Source organism: Ambystoma mexicanum, chromosome 6p (assembly GCF_040938575.1).
Source record: "Ambystoma mexicanum isolate Mex_15411 chromosome 6p, UKY_AmexF1_1, whole genome shotgun sequence".
NCBI lineage: Eukaryota > Metazoa > Chordata > Amphibia > Caudata > Ambystomatidae > Ambystoma > Ambystoma mexicanum.
This window is the reverse complement of record NC_090935.1, coordinates 1,365,522,320-1,365,542,927: the sequence shown is the minus strand read 5'-3', so window position 1 is coordinate 1,365,542,927 and position 20,608 is coordinate 1,365,522,320. Positions and strand designations below refer to the sequence as shown.

The window sequence follows — 20,608 nt, the reverse complement described above, 5'->3', positions numbered from 1 at the left end:
TATCACAAAACATTCCCATAGCCCCCACACTGCACCTCCCTTTTTATTTGTCTGGGTGTGTATCCACTCTTTCTTTTCTCTAATATTTCCCCTGACCTTTTCTCTTCCGCACACTAAGGTCTGGCTACCCCCGACAGGGACACATTATGCCAATTCTCTGACAAGACAAGACACTCTGAAACCAATATGGCCATGATTTAGCAGAGTATAAGAGAAGCACATGGCTGCAGTGAATCTTAAAAAATGTATACCCACCCCTTGTGGGTCACTGCACCTCAACACTGGCGAACACGACCACACACAAAAATTGACCAGCGCATGATCTAAGCCAGTTAAGGAGCATGCAACCTTGTCTTAAAATTGACAAGTACATTTAAATGTGGCCCTCTGTTGCGACTGGGTGATGCAATAGTTTTAGAATACGGTTTCACACACCTTAAGAGCAGAAGTAGAGTGCATTAAAATTAAAAGTACAATATACTCCCCATTCAGTTGTGCAGCAGTTACACTTACAGGATTAGAATGAGCCGAGACTGTGCTGGCAGCAGATGGAGATCGAGAGATCACAGGACTAGTCAGTTGGGGGAGTGGGCCCCGGGCAACAATTAGCTGAACAAAGTCTTTTGCCCTCTGGAGGATGCCGATGGCCTCGTGATGAGTAATGGATTGGTCAAGGGCTTGACCGTTGATGGAGAGAATCTGATCTACTTCCTTTAATCTTCCATCTCTGTTGAAAAAACATTAAATCCCAGTTTAAATAGAATAAATGAAATTTGATTTGAAATCACATGGAATGATGCGTCGATCTCTTTCATCCATTTCCTCTCTTTTGCACAGAAAAATATACTTCACACCAAATATGACCCACACATCATGTACTTTTGTTATATAATAAATACATGGGTTTCTTAAATAAATCAGCAGGGTATTATTTCATTTTACAACATCCTGTTGAACTGTAACTATAGATTAGACAGTAGTTGCTGCCTATGTAAGTATGACAGTCCTCTTTTGCACACCTTTGACAGGTCCCTCCACTTTTGGCTTTGCTTAAGGGTACCCCGATTATTTTTCCCCAGTGAAACCTATCCAAGGTGGTGACCGAAACTGTTATATGTATGTGGCCCTGTGGGGACCCTTATGAAGCCCAAAGGATGAATCTGTACCCTGACCCAGACTATTAGGGAGAATTCTCAGAAATGTGCTAATTCCATCTAGAGACTCCCCAGGTCTTTTACTGAATACTGGACTCTTTCATTTTTACTTGGAGAGAGTGAAACCTTTTTCCCCACTCTCTCGTATGTTTTAATGTGATTTTAACTCTGTGTTTCTTTTGGTTGCTGGAGTCTGACCAACTCCATAGGCATCTTTTTACATTGTAGCTTACAGCACCATCAGTGTAGTCCTACAGGGAGGTCTTTCAGATTTCCCCAAGGTTTAAATACCTTTCTTTTGGATAACTACTGTTTCCAAGAGAAGTGAAGTGAAATTGACTTTACTGTACAAAAAACTTTTTAGATCCAGCACACACTATCTTACAATTGGGTGCTGGGGGGGTTACATAGTATCCCCTTTGTCTAACTTCTCATGTAACAATTTTATGTTACTCTTTCTATGAATGGCTGGTGGCAGTGGTTTACTTTTTACTACCGTGGAGTGTTTTTACTGCAGGCTGCGAACGCAGCCTGCAGTAAAGCACCCTTGGGTGCCATTTTTGTCAAAATGGCCCTGGTCGTATTTTTTTCGCCATTTCTTTGTGGAAAGGTCCTTCTTTAGATTTACTCTGCGCGCCAAACAGGTTTGTTCCCTTTGTTTGTTTTGCCTTTGGCGGGATTCACAAGTGAAACCCCGCCTCTGGCTCCAGGGGGACTGGGGTAGGCAGGAAGTGAGGGAGGTGCCCAAAACTCCCTGTGCATAGTCTCCTAGGAGACCCAAATGCACTCTGTGATGATTGGCTGGCTGACTGTCCGGCAAGGATAGCCACCCTGCTGGGTGAGTGACAGCTAGGCTGGAATGAAAGGGAGAGAACTGTATAAAAGGGGAGTCTTTTGGCTTGGAAGGCAGAGTCGACCACTGGACGAAGGAACCGAAGTAGAACTTGAAGAGGACGTCTGCTGCAACTCCTGGACCGCTGGTGGTTGGTGAAGCCCTGCTGCAGTGCCGAAACGCCAAGTTTGCATCGACAGAGAAGCCCCTGCAAGGACAACTTCTCCCTTGAGTTGGTGGGCCAATCAACTCCAAAGTAAGCCACCTGGACATCCATCTCAGAGCTGGTTGAATTTCCACAGAGTTGCTGCTGGAAACCGTAGAGCCAGGGAGTCTGGTGGGGGCAGGAAGTGAGGGAGGTGCCCGAAACCCCCAGTGCTTAGTCTCCTAGGAGACAGGAATGCATTCCTAGGTGATTGGCCGGCTGGCTGTCCAGCAAGGACAGCCAACCTGCTGGGTGACTGACAGCCAGGCTGAAATGAATGGGAGAAACCTGCATAAAAGGTGAGGCTTTTTGGCTTGGAAGGCAGAGTCGAGACTGGATGAAGGAATCCAAAGAAGAACTTGAAGACGCCTGCTGCAACTCCTGGACCGTTGGTTTGCCCTACAAGGATGACTTCTCCCTTTGAGTTGGTGGGACCAATTAACTCCAAAGTACGCCACCTGGAAATCCTTCTCGGAGATGGTTGAATTTCCATTGCGTCACTGCTGGAACCGTATAGCCAGGGAGAGGAACACCAGTTTGTGTGCGTTACTTTTAAGTTGGCGAAGAGCTCCAAGAAGATCCTCCTGACTCCCAGGAAGCGGGACTGACCAAGCCTGAGCCCCCTCAACAGAGTGCAGGACCCCAGAAGCAAGGAAGGCCCACTTCGACAGCCAAGAACCGCAGTGTTGCTTATTGCGGTAGATGTGAGGAGCTCAAACACCGAATTGCCACTTGTTTGAAGGTAGCCGGTTGCTGTCTGTAACCATCCCATTGCAGTGCAAGAGACCCCAGAAGTCCTCCCTCTTGTCCCCACAACTGAGGCCCAGGAACACCAGGATCTGCAGAGCTGCACAGGAACAGAAGTAATCTGCTGCTTTCCTTCTAACTAAAGGTAAGGTAAAGTCTAAGAGAACTTACCTCTTGCTGTAGATTTGCTTCTACTCTTCACAAGCCTAACAGCTTGTGGCCCTATATTGATTCTTCTTTTTCATCTAAGACTTCTAAAACATTGTGCAAAGACTTTTCTTACTTACCTGCAAGGAGTGCTCCAGCTACACAGAGTTTTGCCAATTGACTTTGGCTTAGCCTGTTTTTACTGAAATGCATTCTTAAGAATATTTGTGATCTCTTGTTTGTTCTAATAACCTTTTCTTTGACACATCTCAGTAATATTCTAAATGCTAACAGTAATATAGCAATGTCTACAGTGTCCTAACTATTGATGTCACCTGAGGGTGTAGGAAGTGTCTGTGTGACATCCTAAATGGGTGTTTGCTGATTTAGAGCCTAAGAGTGTGTATTTTGAAGGTCTTTGTGTGTTACTGTCATGAGTCCTGCCCCTCATCTCCCCAGCCCTCCAAGATGTCAGGCTGGAGCCAGGCCACGATCACCAATATAGCCCTCAAGGGCCTCTCCATCTCTCCAAAGACCCACTTGGAGTCAGACTTGGCGCTTGCGGCACCAGACTCACTCACTCACTCCCATAGGATAACATTGGGGATTGGACTTGTAGTGCATTGATGGGGACAAGATGGATGGGATGCCCCCCACATATTTTGGTTCCCAGAACTGCATGTGCAGGCTAGTCTTTTGGGTGTGGTTCAGCCCAGAGACACCTGGGATACCCAGAGACTATTTAAGCCACGCCCAGGCTGAGAAACATGCTTTGTGTATTCTGCACCTGCAGCGTGACACTCACCGCGTTCGGATCGGTCTCCAGTAGGCCTGCATCTTTCTTCTGCACCCAGCTTCTTGAAGAGCAAGAACACCATTAGGAACAGCCTTACCTTGCGACGCTTCTGCCCATCATTCATCGCTCCTTCTGTTCTGCGGGCATCTTCGGCTGTGTCATTCCCATCCCGGCACGCCGCTTCATAAGGAAAAGGGAAAAGAACAGAAAAAAGGCATTAGTAAGCATTCAGCAAATCTTCGCTTCTTTTTAAAGACTGTACATGCTTCAAACGCTTACCAGCCGCTCTGGGGGAACTCGTTCTCCGGAACTTCTCATCCATCTGCAAGAGGGAAAAGACACTCCAGGTTAGCGTGGAAACATCTAGAGGTGCCGCATACCGCACTTACTCACCGCATTTCTTCTTCATAACCGGCATCCACGCTTAAAACGTCGCGGCACCTAAAAGACACAGAAAAAGAATTCAGTTCAATACAAATACGAAAGGGTTGCATCGCGCTCCCACTCACCTTCAGCGCTACTCATCTCAGCAGCACGTCGCCATCCCCGGACACAAAGCCATCATCTAAGGAAGGAAAGGAACGAAGTTAGAGAACTGTTCAAAAGACCCATAATACTTAACTGTCGGACTCTTGCCAGTGAAGTAACTAGGCAGCAACGAGCCCTCATCAATCAACGCGCCCCTGCACTGAAAGCAGGACAGAGAGCACACTTTCCAAGAAAACAAGGTGAGCTGTGGATCAAACGGAAGGGTTGGACCCCAGGGAAGAAGGGGTTCAAGCACACAGAGACAATAAGGAGTTGAACTCTACCAATCCTGTGTTTCAGGCCCAGTCTCCAGTCGAGTAGACTCCAGGGAAGGGTTCGAGGTAGTGAGAGGTCAGAACAGGCTGAGTGATATCCCAGTGGATACCAGGTGAGCGTTACAGAACACAAAGCCCCACATCAAAATCCACCTGGGCATCATGGAAACGTCAGAAACCGACCAGTTAGCCCACATGTTGGGGCAGCTACGTTCCAAAGTACATGCAGCCAGGCAGGAGACCAACACCCTGAGGAGAGAGCTGATAGTAGCCAAAGAACGCACTGATGATTTAAGCCGGCAACTTCTCCAGTCACAAGCAGGGCATGCACCATTGCCGGGAAGCGTGCCCTCGATGCCAGCATCATCAGCCAATCCCGTTCAGATAACCCTTCCTGGGGGCGTTCCCTTGGCCCTGCCCGAACGATTTACGGGGATCCCAAGAGGTTTGCAACGTTCATGAACCAGTGTCGCCTGCACTTCCTTTGTAGACCAGGGGCCTTTCCGAATGACCAATCATGGGTCGCTTTTGTGCTATCCTGCCTGAGGGGTAGCGCCGCGGTCTGGTCTGTACCCTTTGTGGCCCAAGACGATCCTTTGCTGCATGACTTTAGGGGCTTTCAGCAGGAGATGGAAAAGCTGTTCGTCCGTCGTACTCATGGGCAGGCAGACAACGAACTTCTGTCCCTACGCCAAGGGAATCAAGACCCAGTAACATACATAGCCACGTTCAATAGACTCGTAGTTGAAGCAGAATGGCCAGTGTTGAAGACAACCACGTTATTTCATCAGGGGTTGTGGGGGGAGCTCAAGGATGTTCTCGCACAAGTAGTGAACCCCCCCCGAAAGACTGCTCAGAATTCATTGACCTTGTTGTTCAACTGGATCATAGGTTGCAGGACCGAAGAGCAGATCAAACCAGACCAGACCCTCGCCCTATGTTTGTGCGTTCAAAGGACAATTTTGCCCGCACAACAGAAGGTTCAGGAGAACCAATGCAAATCGGGGGGGGTCAGATCCCCCTTGACTAAAGCGGAAAGGGATAAAAGGAGACAGCAGCAGTTATGTCTGTATTGTGGAAGGTCAGGTCATTTCCTTAACGAGTGCTCTGTGAAGCCACCGAGGAGGACGGTAGGGGCCACGGACAAGGAAGATACCATCAAAGAATCGGAAAACTCCCCAGCCCGGCAAGTGTAGGGGTCCACTTGTCGAACGAAGAAAGTGAACTACAGACCTCCCATTTGCACTATCTGTGGTCTTGATCAATCACCAACAACCATCTCGGACACACGCAGTAAGAGCGTACATTGACAGTGGAGCCGTTGGGAATTACATCGACCAGGATCTTGCGGCAAAGATGGGGCTTCCGTTACGCCCTAAATCAACCACCGACACTGTTACCACTGTTGACAGCACGGAAATAGCTTCTGGTCCAGTATCCTAATGCACTGCAGCTTTAACCCTTCTGTGCCAGGATGGACACCAAGAATCTATCGTTTTCGACCTCATTAAGGCACCACAGTTCCGGTTGATTTTGGGAATGCCATGGTTGTTAGCTCACAATCCTCGAATCGATTGGCAAGCAAAAGAATTGGCCTTTCCTGAGACTTGCGCCCACACATGTTATTGCCAAAAGAAACAACCAATAGATACCAGAACCTCCCCGCTTGCGACTGTGGCAATCGGCACCCTACCAAGTGAATACCAGGACTTTCAACATGTCTTTCAGAAAGAACAGGCTAATACCCTGCCACCGCATAGACCATACGATTGCCAAATCGACCTGATACCCAGCGCACAAATCCCTTGTGGGCGAATTTACACACTCACGGAACCAAAAAAACCAGCACCTGAAGGCCTATCTTGACCAATACCTGGCCAGTGGGTTCATCCGTCCCTCGAAGTCTCCAGCAGCCAGTCCTCTATTCTTCGTACCGAAAAAGGAGGGGGACTGGAGAACATGCATCGACTATCGCGCACTGAACCAGATTACTGTAAAAAAACGTTGCCCCCTGCCACTGATCCCTGAGTTGCTTGATCAAGTCAAAGATGCCCAAATCTACACAAAACTAGACCTGAGGGGGGCATATCACCTTGTTCACGTAAAACAGGGGGACGAATGGAAAACCACTTTTCGCACCAAATACGGCTTGTACGAATATCAAGTAATGCCCTTTGGCCTTTGCAACGCATCTGCAGCATTTCAATACTTCATGAACGATGTCCTACGGGAATTGATTGATGTCTGTGCTCTAGTCTACATCAACGATATGACAATGCATTACTTACCGTAAAAGCATTTCTGATGGTTGTATCTGCTTAGATTCACATGCTGTGCATAGGTCCGACATCCAGTGGTCACTGCGGAGTATTGCATTTTGTTTTTCGTAGTCGAAAAGGGGACGTCGACAAGGCGTGTCTGTAACACTATCCCTATAGTGACGTGCATTGTACCCACAATCCCTCACGCGTCGAGGTCCCTCTGTTTGTATTTTTCTGCCCTGAGGGAGCCTTCTAGACGTGAGTGAGTACAGAAAAGAGAGAATATATAAAAAAGGTGTCTATGTTCCTTCCATCCGAGCGGGGAGGAAGGGTGGGCGCATGTGAATCTAAGCAGATACAACCATCGGAAATGCTTTTACGGTAAGTAATGCATTGTCTTCTGATGTTTGTTAATCTGCTTAGAATCACATGCTGTGCATAGACTAGCGAGCAGTACCCGGAGTTGGCGGTGGGTTATGAGAAGGAACAGTAGAGAAAAGATGTCTTAATACTGCCTGTCCCACCTGGGAGTCAGATCTAGAGTGTGTATCTAGACAGTAGTGTTTTGTAAAGGTGTGCACAGAACTCGAGGTAGCCGCTTTGCAGATGGACTCAAGGGGAACATTTGCAATGAATGCTATGGAAGCCCCAGTGCCTCGAGTGGAATGTGCTCTTGGCTTGAAGGGTAGTTCTCTCTTAGCAAGAGTGTAACAGAGAGTGATGCATAGAACAATCCATCTAGATATAGTGGACTTTGAAACAACTGCATCTCCTTCTCTTCCTGCTGCCACAGAGACAAAGAACTGATTAGTCTTTCTCAGTGGTCTGGTTCTTTCCATGTAGAACATGACTGCTCTGCGTACATCTAGTGTATGCAGACTTTTTTCTTCCAAGCTGGAAGGGTTTTGAAAGAACGTTGGTAGTTCTATAGACTGGTTTACATGAAATTTTGAGATGAATTTTGGTGCAAACCTTGGGTGTGTGCGTAGAACCACTTTATCTTTGTGAACTGTTACGAAGGGGTCTAGTACAGAAAGAGCCTGTAGTTCACTTACTCTCCTAATGGAGGTGATAGCTATTAGGAAAGCAGTCTTAAGAGTGAGGTCTTTAAGAGTTGCTTTGTGCATGGGTTCGAAAGGGGGGCCCATGAGTCTAGAAAGTACCACATTTAAGTCCCATCCGGGAGCTGGGTTAGCTATTGGAGGGTGTATTCTTTTTACCCCTTCCATGAAGGCTTTGATAACTGGTATCTTCCACCACGACACTTTAAGTTGGGAAGTGGTGTATGCAGAAAGTGCCGCTAGGTGGACTTTAATAGAATTGAACACTAGACCTGAATCCAGTAAATGGGTCAAGTATAGGACAATGTCAGTAGGAGAGCAGTCCATTGGGTTGATGCTCCTATTTGTACACCAGATGACAAATCTTTTCCATTTGCTAGCATAGCAGTGGCGAGTATTTGGTTTTCTGGCTTCCCTGAGGATGTTCATACATCTCTGAGGGAGTTGTAAATGGCCAAATTCTACGATCTCAGGAGCCAGGCTGCTAAGTTCATGGTCTGAGGGCATGGGTGCAGTGTCTTGCCCTTGTCTTGTGACAGCATGTTGTATGGGCAGGGAAGTTTCACTGGGGGAGATAGGGACATCTCCATCAAGTGAGCGAACCAAGGTTGCCGGGCCCACATTGGGGCCACTAGTATCATGGTAACCTGCTCCTGGTGCATCTTGTGCACCACTTTGTTGAGAAGGGGAGTCGGGGGAAAGGCGTAAACAAATTTCCCTGACCATTGAATCGACAGACCGTTCCCCTTGGATTGGTTCTGGGGGTACCTGGAGGCGTAACTTTGGCATTGTGAGTTTTCCATAGTTGCGAACAGGTCTATTTCCGGAAAACCCCATTGCGTGAAGACGTCTAAGACGATGTTTTCGTGCAATTGCCATTCGTACTCTTCGGGCAGTGGGAAGTCTCTGCTGAGCTTGTCTGCTAGCAGATTGAGTTCCCCTGGTACATGTTGCGATAGTAGAAACATGTTGTGTCTGAGAGCCCACTTCCATATATTCTGGGACAGTTTGGACAGTCCTGGAGAGTGAGTGCCCCCTTGTTTGTTGAGGTAGTACATGGCTGTGGTGCTGTCTGTGAGGACCATCACTGTCTTTCCTTGCAGGTGTTTCTGAAAGGCTTTCAGTGCCTTGAACACTGCTAGAAGTTCCAGCAGGTTTATATGTTTGGATGCTAAGCTCGGAGTCCACGCTCCATGAGCAGTCTGATGGGCTAGGTGAGCCCCCCATCCTGTGAGGGATGCGTTTGTGGTTAGAGTGGCTTCTACCGCGGGTGTGGCAAAAGTCTTCCCTATTAGCAGGTTTTCTTTTGTCCACCACCTCAGCGAAAGTACTAAGGCCTGCGAGACCACCACTAGATCGTCCCATTGTCCGCTGGCCTGACACCACTGGCTGTTGAGCCACTCCTGCATTGGGCGCATGCGCAGACGCGCGTGAGGTACCAAATAAATACATGACGCCATCATCCCTAGCAAGCGCATAGCTTTGCGTACCGTCACCTCCCGACCTGTTACATAATGGGGGATCTGAAACAGCATGTTTTGGACCCTCTCGTTGGAGGGGAAGACGAGGCCGTCCTTTGTTTGAATTAGAGCCCCTAAAAATTGTTTGGTTTGGCTGGGTTCTAAGCTGGACTTCTTTTCGTTGATGGAGAAGCCCAGTTGGTACAAAAGGTTTACGGTCTTTTGGGTATTGGAGAAGCATGTTTCGTAAGAATCCCCGGTTATGAGCCAGTCGTCGAGGTAAGGGTATATTGGGATGGATAGCCTTCGCAGGTGGGCCGCTGCTACTGCCAGTACTTTTGTGAATACTCTTGGAGCAGAAGCTATCCCGAAGGGTAGTACTCTGAATTGGTAGTGTTTGTTCTCTATCTTGAACCTGAGGTATTTTCTGTGTGCTGGCAACATTAAAATATGAAAGTATGCATCTTTCATGTCTAGCGTTGTCATGTAATCCCCCTGTGATAACAGTGGGATTACTTCCTGCAAGGTCACCATACGAAACTTCTGTGGTTTGACAAAGTTGTTCGCTGGGCGCAGATCTAATACAGGGCGCATGGTTAAGTCCTTTTTGGGTACAAGGAAGTACACTGAATAAATACCTTCTGTTACCTGAGATAGGGGGACAGGTTCTATTGCTTCTTTTTTCAGCAGTTCTTTTACTTCTTGTAAAAGAATGGTGAGGTGCTCTGGTGATCTGCGTTGGTTTCGTGGGGGTTTGTACTTCGGGTAACCGTTGAATTCTATGCAGTATCCGTGGGTTATGGTTGATAATACCCATCGGTCTGACGATATTCCCTCCCATGCTGATAGGAACGATGTTAGCCGGCCCCCGACCGGTGATGCATGGGAGGGGACCCGAATCTTCGGGTCATTTGCTGGTTTTGGGCGTGGAACCTCTTGGGCTGGAGCCACGACCTCTTCCTCTGCCACGCCGTTGGCCTCTTTGACTGAACTGGGTGTTACCCTGGTTAGAGGGCCAGTTGGTAGCAGAGTAACATTGTTGTTGGTTTTGCTGCTGTCTTTGGCCACGAAAGGAGCATCTATTACCATAGCCTCGCCTGTTAGGGGGTCTAGATATTTGATCAAGAGTCTTGATGGTATCAAACTCTTTCTTAGCATGTTCTAGTGCCTCATCAACTGCCTTCCCAAACAGATGCGCCTTATGGGGTTTATGTGCGTCCTTGTCGCCGGGGTGTTCATCCCCATAAGCAGTGAGCCGAGCCCGTCGGGGCCGGGGACGGACGTCGAGGAGCGGGAACGCTCCTTCTGGGGGTTCATGACTTCCGTAACGGACGTCGAGTTATCGCCCTCCTCGTCACTTTCTGTAACAGCGGCAGTGGGTGAGGAAACTGACTTCGACATCGCGTAGTCCGCCCACCTTTTAACCCTTCGTTCTTTAAGGGTTCTAGGTTTCAAGAGCTTGCAGGCTGCGCAGCTGTCCTCTTTGTGATCGAGGGGCAAGCAACGATTACAGAGCTTGTGCTTATCCTTCCAAGTATATTTGCCCCTGCAGCGTGGGCAGAACTTAAAAGGTGTCCTCTCCATAGCTGAGGCAATAATAGCTGGCGATAACAACCCCAAGGGAAAGAAAGGGGAGAAAGAAAGACATTCTCAAAGAGAAGATAAAAGTTCGAACCCCCACTCTCCCTACTGTATGTTGGCCGTCGAGGCCAGGCCACGTGTTCGGCAGCGCCGAAGGATCTCCTCCGCTCTTCCTCTCCGTCGAAAATCTGTTCGGCGGAGAAACAGCTTCGCAGCTAACGTCGAGGGGAGGGATCGTTAATAATATATTAAGTATAACAAAGGACCGAGGTCCGTGGCAAGTATTAGCAATGTCTCTCTAGGAGCTCCGCGAAAGGCGACCAGAAACTGGGCGGAAAAAAACAATCTGAGGGACCTCGACGCGTGAGGGATTGTGGGTACAATGCACGTCACTATAGGGATAGTGTTACAGACACGCCTTGTCGACGTCCCCTTTTCGACTACGAAAAACAAAATGCAATACTCCGCAGTGACCACTGGATGTCGGACCTATGCACAGCATGTGATTCTAAGCAGATTAACAAACATCAGAATCTAGTATATTCCGCATCAAAGCAGGACCACGTTAAACACGTCCGATCCGTATTGGAGACACTCCGTCAACACGAGCTCCACACCAAACTCGAAAAGTGCTCATTCCACGTCTCCGAGGTGGAATTCCTGGGCTTTATTCTCAGCCTGAATGGATGTACACAAGGTAGATGCTATCCTGAACTGGCCAACCTCAAATTAATTCAAGGGGGTTCAAAGTATGCTGGGTTTTGCAAACTTCTACCGCCGGTTCATCCCAGGATTTTCGCAAATCGTGCATCCCATCACATCGTTGCTAAGGAAAAGCAAAAAAAAAAGTTCCAGTGGACAACAGAAGCCGAGGAAGCTTTCCAGGAACTCAAGGCAAGATTCACATCTGCCCCAATCTTACGCCACCCTCGCCATGATCTGCCATACCTGGTGGAAAGGGACGCCTCAAGCATGGCTATGGGAGCCGTCCTCTCACAAAAGGACTCCGAAACGGGCCAGTTACACCCTATTGCCTTCTGGTCGCGTAAATTCACACCCCCTGAACTCAATTACGCTATCACAAAGAACTCCTGGCCATTAAGTCAGCCTTTAAGGCATGGCGACACTACCTCTTGGGCACCAGACACACAATCACCGTAATAACTGACCACCGGAACCTCCAGTACCTAAAAACGGCAAAGGCCCAATCCTCAAGACAACTACGTTGGGCTCTTTTTTTTTTTGCTGAATATGACTACGTGATTACATTTCTACCAGGGGTGAAAAACGGGGAGGCCGATGCCCTTTCCCGTATGGGGGTGGAAGAGCAAGGGTATCAGACCCCTGACCCAGTAGCAATCATCCCGAGTGACAAGCTCCTAAGAATCACAGCAACCATAACTCAGAAATAATTACATGAAGAAATCCAAAACCTGATGAGTTCGGAGCAATTACAAGCGTGGAGTGCACAAGGAGAACATTACATGATAAAAGATCAGTTGCCCTACTTCAGGAATCGTTTATTCTTACCAAACCAAGAACTACAAGAACAAGTCATGTCCGGTTATCATGATTCCTTGATCAAGAGCCACCCCGGAATCGCTAAAACCCTAGCCAAGATAAAACAAAATTATTGGTGGCCCACGTGGCGTAAAGACATTATCCAATTCATCCTATCTTGTGGAGTGTGTGCTCAAAACAAGTCATCCAAGCAGAAACCGGCAGGGCTATTACAACCTTTGGAAATCCCACCAGCACCCTGGCACACGCTGTCCCTCGATTTTATTACTGACTTACCACCCAGTCAAGGGTTTAACACTATTCTTGTGGTCGTGGACCTATTTTCAAAAATGGCACATTTCATTCCTCTTAAGGGGCTCCCAAATGCTTCCACTCTGGCAAAGGTATTTCTTGAAGGCATCGTACGGCTCCATGGGTTTCCTTTAGTTTTGGTCTCAGACCGAGGTACTCAATTTGTATATAACTTCTGTAGAAAATGCTGCTCTATGGCCCAGATCGACATCCGGCTATCCACCAGTCAACATCCCCAAACGGAGGTCAAACTGACAGGACAAATCAGACGCTCGAGCAGTATCTCCATTGCATGTTACACCAAGCTGAAGGAAGCTTGTTCGACCTATTATGGATAGCTGAATATGCTTATAATAATTCCCTATACACCAGCCCTGGGCAGACACCCTTTTATACCATGTATAACAGGCACCCACGTACTTCTGAGTTGGACATTCCTACAACCCTGGAAATGCCAGCAGTCAAAACCTTGCACACAACCATTTCTCAAACCTTTAAAAGGGCAGCTGAACACCTACTTCAAGCTAAGAATCGCCAAAAGAAGTTTGCTGATCAACACCGAGCAAAGGCCCCCAACTACCAAGTGGGAAAGTCTGGCTGGTGTCTAAACACGTGTCCATTAAAGGAACCCGAATTTTCCGTCCAAGATACCTGGGTCCATTCACTGTCACCTCTGTGATAAATCCTGTGGCGGTCAGACTAGCTTTGCCGTCAAACATGCAGATTCATCCTGTGTTCCACGTGTCTCTCCTTAAACCTGTTCAACCTGGGACCTGGGTAGCAATGCCAACGCAGCCAGTAGTAGTCGCTGGGGAGCCAGAATTCGAAGTCAAGGATATCCTGGATTCAAAGTACGTCAGATCCAAATTATACTACTTAGTAGACTGGAAGGGGTATGGTCCACAAGACAGGACATGGGAGCCTTGTGAGCACATCCATGCACCTCGCTTGCTTAGACAATTTCATCAAAACCATCCAAACAAACCATGACCAGACAGAAGAGCCACCTTGAGAGGGGCCTTGGGGGGGTGGGGGGGGGGAGGTTGGGGGGGGGGTGCGTCATGATTCCTGCCCCTCATGTCTCCAGCCCTCCAAGATGTCAGGCTGGAGCCAGGCCACGATCACCAACATGGCCCTCAAGGGCCTCTCCATCCCTTCAAAGACCCACTTGGAGTCAGACTTAGAGCTTGTGGCACCAGACTCACTCACTCCCATACGATAACATTGGGGATTGGACTTGTAGTGCATTGATGGGGACAAGATGGATGCCCCCCACATATTTCGGTTCCCAGAACTGCATGTGCAGTCTAGTCTTTTGGGTGTGGTTCAGCCCAGAGACACCTGGGATACCCAGAGACTATTTAAGCCACGCCCAGGCTGAGAAACATGCTTTGTGTTTTCTGCACCTGCAGCGTAACACTCAACATGTTCGGATCGGTCTCCAGTAGGACTGCATCTTTCTTCTTCGCCCAGCTCCTGCAAGAACAAGAACACTGTTAGGAACAGCCTTACCTTGCAACGCTTCTGCCCATCATTCATCGCTCCTTCTGTTCTGCCGGCATCTTCGGCGGTGTCATTCCCATCCCGGCACGCCGCTTCGTAAGGAAAAGGGAAAAGAACAGAAAAAAGGATTTGTAAGCATTCAGCAAATCTTTGCTTCTTTTTAAAGACTGTACGAGCTTCAAACGCTTACCAGCCGCTCTGGGGGAACTCTTTCTCCGGAACTTCTCATCCATCTGCAAGAGGGAAAAGACACTCCAGGTTAGCGTGGAAACTTCTAGAGGTGCCGCATACCGCGCTTACTCACCGCATTTCTTCTTCATAACCGGCATCCACGCTTAAAATGTCGCGGCACCTAAAAGACACAGAAAAAGAACTCAGTTCAATACAAATACGAAAGGGTCGCATCGCGTATCGCGCTCTCACTCACCTTCAGCGCTACTCATCTCAGCAGCACGTCACCATCCCCAGACGCCGGCCATCATCTAAGGAAGGAAAGGAACTAAGTTAGAGAACTGTTCAAAAGACCCATTATACTTACCTGTTGGACTCTTGCCAGTGAAGTAACTTGGCAGCAACGAGCCTGCATCAACCAACACGCCCCTGCACTGAAAGCAGGACGGAGAACACACTTTCCAAGAAAACAAGGTGAGCTGTGGATCAAAGGGAAGGGTTGGACCCCGGGGAAGAAGGGGTTCAAGCACACAGAGGCAATAGGGAGTTCAACTCTAGCAATCCTGTGTTTCAGGCCCAGCCTCCAGTCAAGTAGACTCCAGGGAAGGGTTCGAGGTTGTGAGAGGTCAGAACAGGCTGAGTGACGTCCCTGTGGATACCAGGTGAGCGTTACAGTTACTATTATATTGCTCCCTTCTAAAGAAGGCTTATACAAATGACCGGTAAATAAATAAATAATTGTTTTATCAAGAAACCTTGAGTTTAAGTGTTTGTTTGAATACTTGTCACTGTGAATCTTTGTGTAACCACTATACAGCTCACATTGACCCCTCTTGAGATAAGCCTGGCTGTGCTACCACACTACCAACCTGTGTAGTTCAGACTTATACCAAAGGTTCGGTCCTATTGCCAGGAGGCTGAGATTGTTGTAGTCCACCCTAAGGGTACTACCCCAAATCTTTACCTAACAGACAGTTGTACTGGTTCTGGTGGGGGTCAGGGGTATCACAAGTGATAGGAATTTGTTTGACCTCTGGAACTGTCTAATGCATTCTCCTGTTGTCCTGGCATGGTAATCGCCTCTGCTGCACCCTTTGATAGATGAAGCATCTGTATAGATGCCCCCTAGTTGCATCCTCTCCAAAAAGGAAACCTACATTGATGTATCCTGCTGAACTATTTCTGAACCACGATCATGGGTACATCTCTGATCTGCAATCAATGAGTCATGGTTTAACTACCTGCATTTCTTCAACTGGGCATCCAGCTCTACTTGTTAGGGGTCAGTGTTGTTTGCTGAGGACTTTGTTTACCCATATGGTTCCTAGGACAGTTGTTTTTTTAATCACCCCATCTTGGCCCTACAGTGATTAAATCACCCTACATTGATTTTAGGAAACAGGCTTGTGACAACTGTAATAAAGTGGCAGCTGTAATTTATTGTTGGATTTGCTAGGGTTGCAAGCCGATTAGCGACAATAGTATCCCAATGTACTTTATAGGCTAAGGGACGGAAGGAAAGAAATTGATGCAATGTGTGGTCAATATGAGGTATCAGTCGAAATGGATCAGACCACCGTTGACGATTCCTGGATCTTAGAACAATTCATACAGCCAGGGAAAAGAAAGGGAAATATTGTGAAACAACCACCCAAGCATGCCTATTATCCATTGGTAAGAAATGCTAAGAAACAATTGCATGCCGATCTAAGAAAAATAAAAGCTTTAAAGACTCCTGAGGTTGCAGAGATGAATTGCCTGTGGAGACAAAAGTATAAAAACTGTCTGACAGCAACGAAAAGCCAACATCTACAGAAGGATGCAGGACTAATGTTAAATATTGTTTGCAAAAAGAACACTACAGATCTTTGGGAGCTGCTAAATAATGGAGGGAAATTTGGGGCAAATTTAATATTGGGACAGGTCAGTGAGGCAAGTTGGCACACCCATTGCTCCAAGTTATTTGCAGATCCTGTGTACTCATTGAGAGAGGATGAGAAAGGGAGCAGCCAAATTTGGGAGATCGAGATTGAAAAAGATCTGGAGGCAAAAATGAGAGGGCTTTGCTTGTCAAGAGCCGCTGTACCTGATAACATTTCAAATCAGCTCTTAAAAGAAAATCCAGAGGAATGGAGCCTTTTGATAATGCACATTTTTGATTAGGTCCTGCAGATGAAACAAGTGCCAACTACCTGGTGAGAGGCCCCATATACAAGAAGGGCGATTGCGCAGATCCCAAGAAGTATTGGCCGATCGCTCTTCTTGATTCAATGGGGAAACTGTTTTCCTCCTTTTTATTGCGAGACCTCACAAGATGGGCCACAATGACGAAAAGATTAGATCCCCATCAAATGGGTTTTGTTAGAGGGGTGAGAACCTCCCTGAATCTCTTCATGATTGGTGTTCTAAAACAACATGGACTTATGTCGGGAGCCTGTGTCCACATGGCCTTTATGGACTTAGAACAGGCTCTCAACTGTGTTAATAGGACAAGATTATGGGGAAAAGTTGAGGACCTGGGATTGCCCTCGAGGTGTGTTGGAGGCAATTCATGGTGTATATTCAAACACATCAATACAAATAAGATTGGCTTCTATGGGAGTCCTCTCAGAGAAAATCTTGATCCACCGTGGCTTAAAACAAGGCTGTGCCCTAGCCGCATTCCTATTCAGTCTGTACATATCTGACCTACTTGATTCACAAAAAGTAGTGAAAGTGTTCACACCAAATATCAATAGAACACTTATTCCCTGGGACATTTCTGCTGATGACATAGTGTTTATGGAGTACACCCCAATTGGCCTGCAAAGACAAATTAATTGCTTTGTAGAATATCTAGGGACAAAATGACATGAAGGTGAAAAATCGAAAATCCTGACCATGTCGTCTGCCAACAAGAGACCAAAAAAAGAACATGTGGTGGGTACAAAGCGAGAGAATAGAAGTGGTTCAAACCATGGTTTATCTAGGTGTGGTCATCCATAGAAATAATGATGAAAGAGCTCACGATTTCTTGCATCGTGCCAAAATTACCAAAAATGTCGTAAAAGGAGCTAAAGACATTTTCGGTAATTACACCCAATTCTGAAGGTGGTGCAATCTTCCGAAGTTGGAATGATTGCGCCACTTTAGGAATATTGGTGCCGGTTGCTAGGAAGGGCTGGGAACCGACCTAGCAACCAGCACTCTCGTTAACTCTGCCTTTGCATGGTTATTCTTGTGGCACTCCTCCAATTTCGTAAGCGCTTGAAATTGGTGCTGAACTACGGTACACAATTGGTGCCGTTCAGAGGAGTGCCACAAGAAGCAGTTGTTTGTTTGTGACAGGTGGGTCTGATATATTATTTGTGTGTATGCTACCATACTTGCCAACATGTGTGACCAAAAAGATGTAGGATTTTTCAAGTTTCAAAAATAATACTTTGCATAACAATTACATCACAGGTAAATACAAAACATACATTGTTGGCACCACTGGAGCATTCTAAAATACACAACCCAATCAAACAGCACAACATGGAAAGATGTTCAAATGCAGAAAAAATGCTTTAAAAGATGTAAAAATGTAGGCTGCCACAACCGTCACTGCAAACTTGCAGGGCTTCAGGCAGCACATGCTTTTGTTTTGATCTCCGCAGCAGTTTCGTTAAACAACGGTTTCCTCGTTATTTAACGAAAGTGCTGCCGAGAATCTTCATCCGCCAGTTTCCAATGGAAACAGGAGGATAACAACGAAGGCACTGTCGTGCTTTGCGATGACGCCCAGGCCCACTTCAGAATAGCAGTGGTGCCTAGGCGTCAAGAAATGGCGCAGTGAATCGTGCTATTTAGCACGCTCACTGCGCCATGATGAGAATGGGGCCCTAAGCAGTTAGTGGCTCAGGGAACTAGGATTGTGTTCAAATATTGCAAATCCTCCCTTGCTCCTTTACTGGCCTTTTATCGTCAAAAAGCCATCCCCATTTTGACTTATGGCTCAGAGGGGATGTTAAATCTGTCTTGGAAGACATGGGCTCTATTAGAGGGCATGTTTTGGAGAAAGATCTAAAGACTTAAATATTACCGCCGGGGATATTAGAGTTACCGCCAAACCCCTGCCACTATTGGCGCCGGATCACCGGTTTTGCAGAACGGTAAATTCCCATTCCCCATTTGGCCCATTCAGGAATTTCCCATTGAATGTTCGGCGCTATTACCGCTGACGGTATTACCGCTAGTGGCAATAGTGCTGAAAATTGGCAAAATCGCTGCAGATTTGCCCCCAGCTCAGAGCTGGGGCTAAATCCACCAAGCCCATGATTTGGCGGACCCTTAAATACAGCAGTAATAGCATTATCGCCGCATTTAAGGGTTACCGCCAAACTGGTGATGAGGCAGCATGTCTAGAATTGGAAAAAAAGGGTTTAAATAATCCACTGCAATACATACTAAAATTCCCCACTCCACACTATAAAGATCTGTTACTGAGAGTGTGATTGGATATTCTGGAAACCAAAGAAGTGCTGCTAACCAGAAAAAAAATAATGCAAGAACAGTCTCACTGTAGATTTAGGGCTCTCACGGGAACCTGAATCCCTCTATCTGGTAACTGTCTGCACAGTGCTAGCTGGGTTGCGTGATTTTTACCAGCAAACCTAGAAGGCACATCGGTTAACATTGTTTGATCTCCAATGGTGGCAATGGATACTAATGGGAGAGAGACTAGGTCTATGTTTGGCGGTTTTGCAGTTTATAGAAGCTGCACTAAACCCATCAAATGTAGAGAAAACGATCATGGACATAAGATTGATCTGAACTGGGCACAGATGGAATCGAAGTTGTCAGAAAAGGATGTTGTCATGTAATGAACCTTGAAGATGTATCCGAAATTTATGTTTTTAAATGTAAATGGTTAAATATCTTATAGTTTTATTAATAAGTTCAACCAATAAACATTTTATTAAACAAACATGTACTTTATTGGTAGCCATTTAGGTACCAATATATATTTGTAAGAACTACTCTCAGCCATTTTGTTAGGGTCAGATAGAGTGTGTGTGGTCAGTAGCAAAATAATTCAATTATTTATTGTGAGCTCTTCTACTTTATTAAAGTTACATACAGAGACCAAATTAGCTCAGATAGATTGTGGCTGCAGCTGAACTAAATGAAAGTGATTTACACAGACAATTACTGGTATAGGATGTGCACTTTAGCCGAAGCTCCACGAAAGTGATTTTAATCAACCATTACTGGCATAGACAGAGTGTGGCTGCAGCTTCATGCATGTGAATAACAGTGACCATTTCTGGCATAAATTATGGTCTACGCTCCATGCAAGTGATTTATAATTACCATTACTGTCAGACAGATTGTGGCTGCAGCCTCATGGAAATGTTGTAAAGTGCGCCTGTGTACCGTTTCTGACAATGCATTTGCTGGATAACCAACTGTAAATTGTATTTGTTAACACTGTTTTTCTCAAAATCTGGTGCTGAAAAGCTGCTGCTCAAATTCAGAGACCCAGTTTGGCCATAATGGATGGGACTGTGTCTCATTACCTTAGCTCTAATTTGGATTTTTGATAGCTGGACAACATTGGTGAACTGTACTCCAAAATCCCAAATCCCACTCATTGCTGAACATGGATGTCTGTCAGAAATGTACCAAAGTATCAACTGAAAAGGATACAATACTCAAAAGGATACAGGAGGTAGGGTCTTCCGGATCCCTGTTCACCCGACTTGATAGTCGTGAAGTCAACAAAGACCTTCCAAATGATACAACCCTCTGGCTGATAAAACAGGCAGAGCGATGGATCACTGGAAAGGGCGTGGGTAAGGTATAGTAATCCAGCCTAGGACAAATTAAAGTATCATGAATAACTGCTCCAACCTGAGTATGATGAATTAGATAATGACAGGAATGATCACACTGACCTGTATCTCTGGGTAGAACAATCCAGAAGTCTCTTGATGGATTTGAAATGAAGAACAAAACGACAGGGAAGGGAAAATTAGTAAGGGAGACTTATCCCGAACGGAACGAGGCTCACGCTAGATACGGGTTGAATTCACCACAGGATAGCGTCCAAAG

General features: G+C 46.6%; 1 protein-coding gene across 17 annotated transcripts in view; it reads right to left on the bottom strand.

Moving 5' to 3' along the window:
• The window catches only part of MPDZ (multiple PDZ domain crumbs cell polarity complex component), a 1,735,289-nt gene that overhangs the window by 1,329,237 nt on the left and 385,444 nt on the right, over positions 1-20,608 (bottom strand). For all 17 annotated transcript variants that reach the window (XM_069626067.1, XM_069626068.1, XM_069626072.1 and 14 more), the window contains exon 6: positions 514-727. In XM_069626067.1, coding sequence (XP_069482168.1) covers positions 514-727 — 214 coding nt within the window. The remainder of the gene's footprint in view (positions 1-513; positions 728-20,608) is intronic.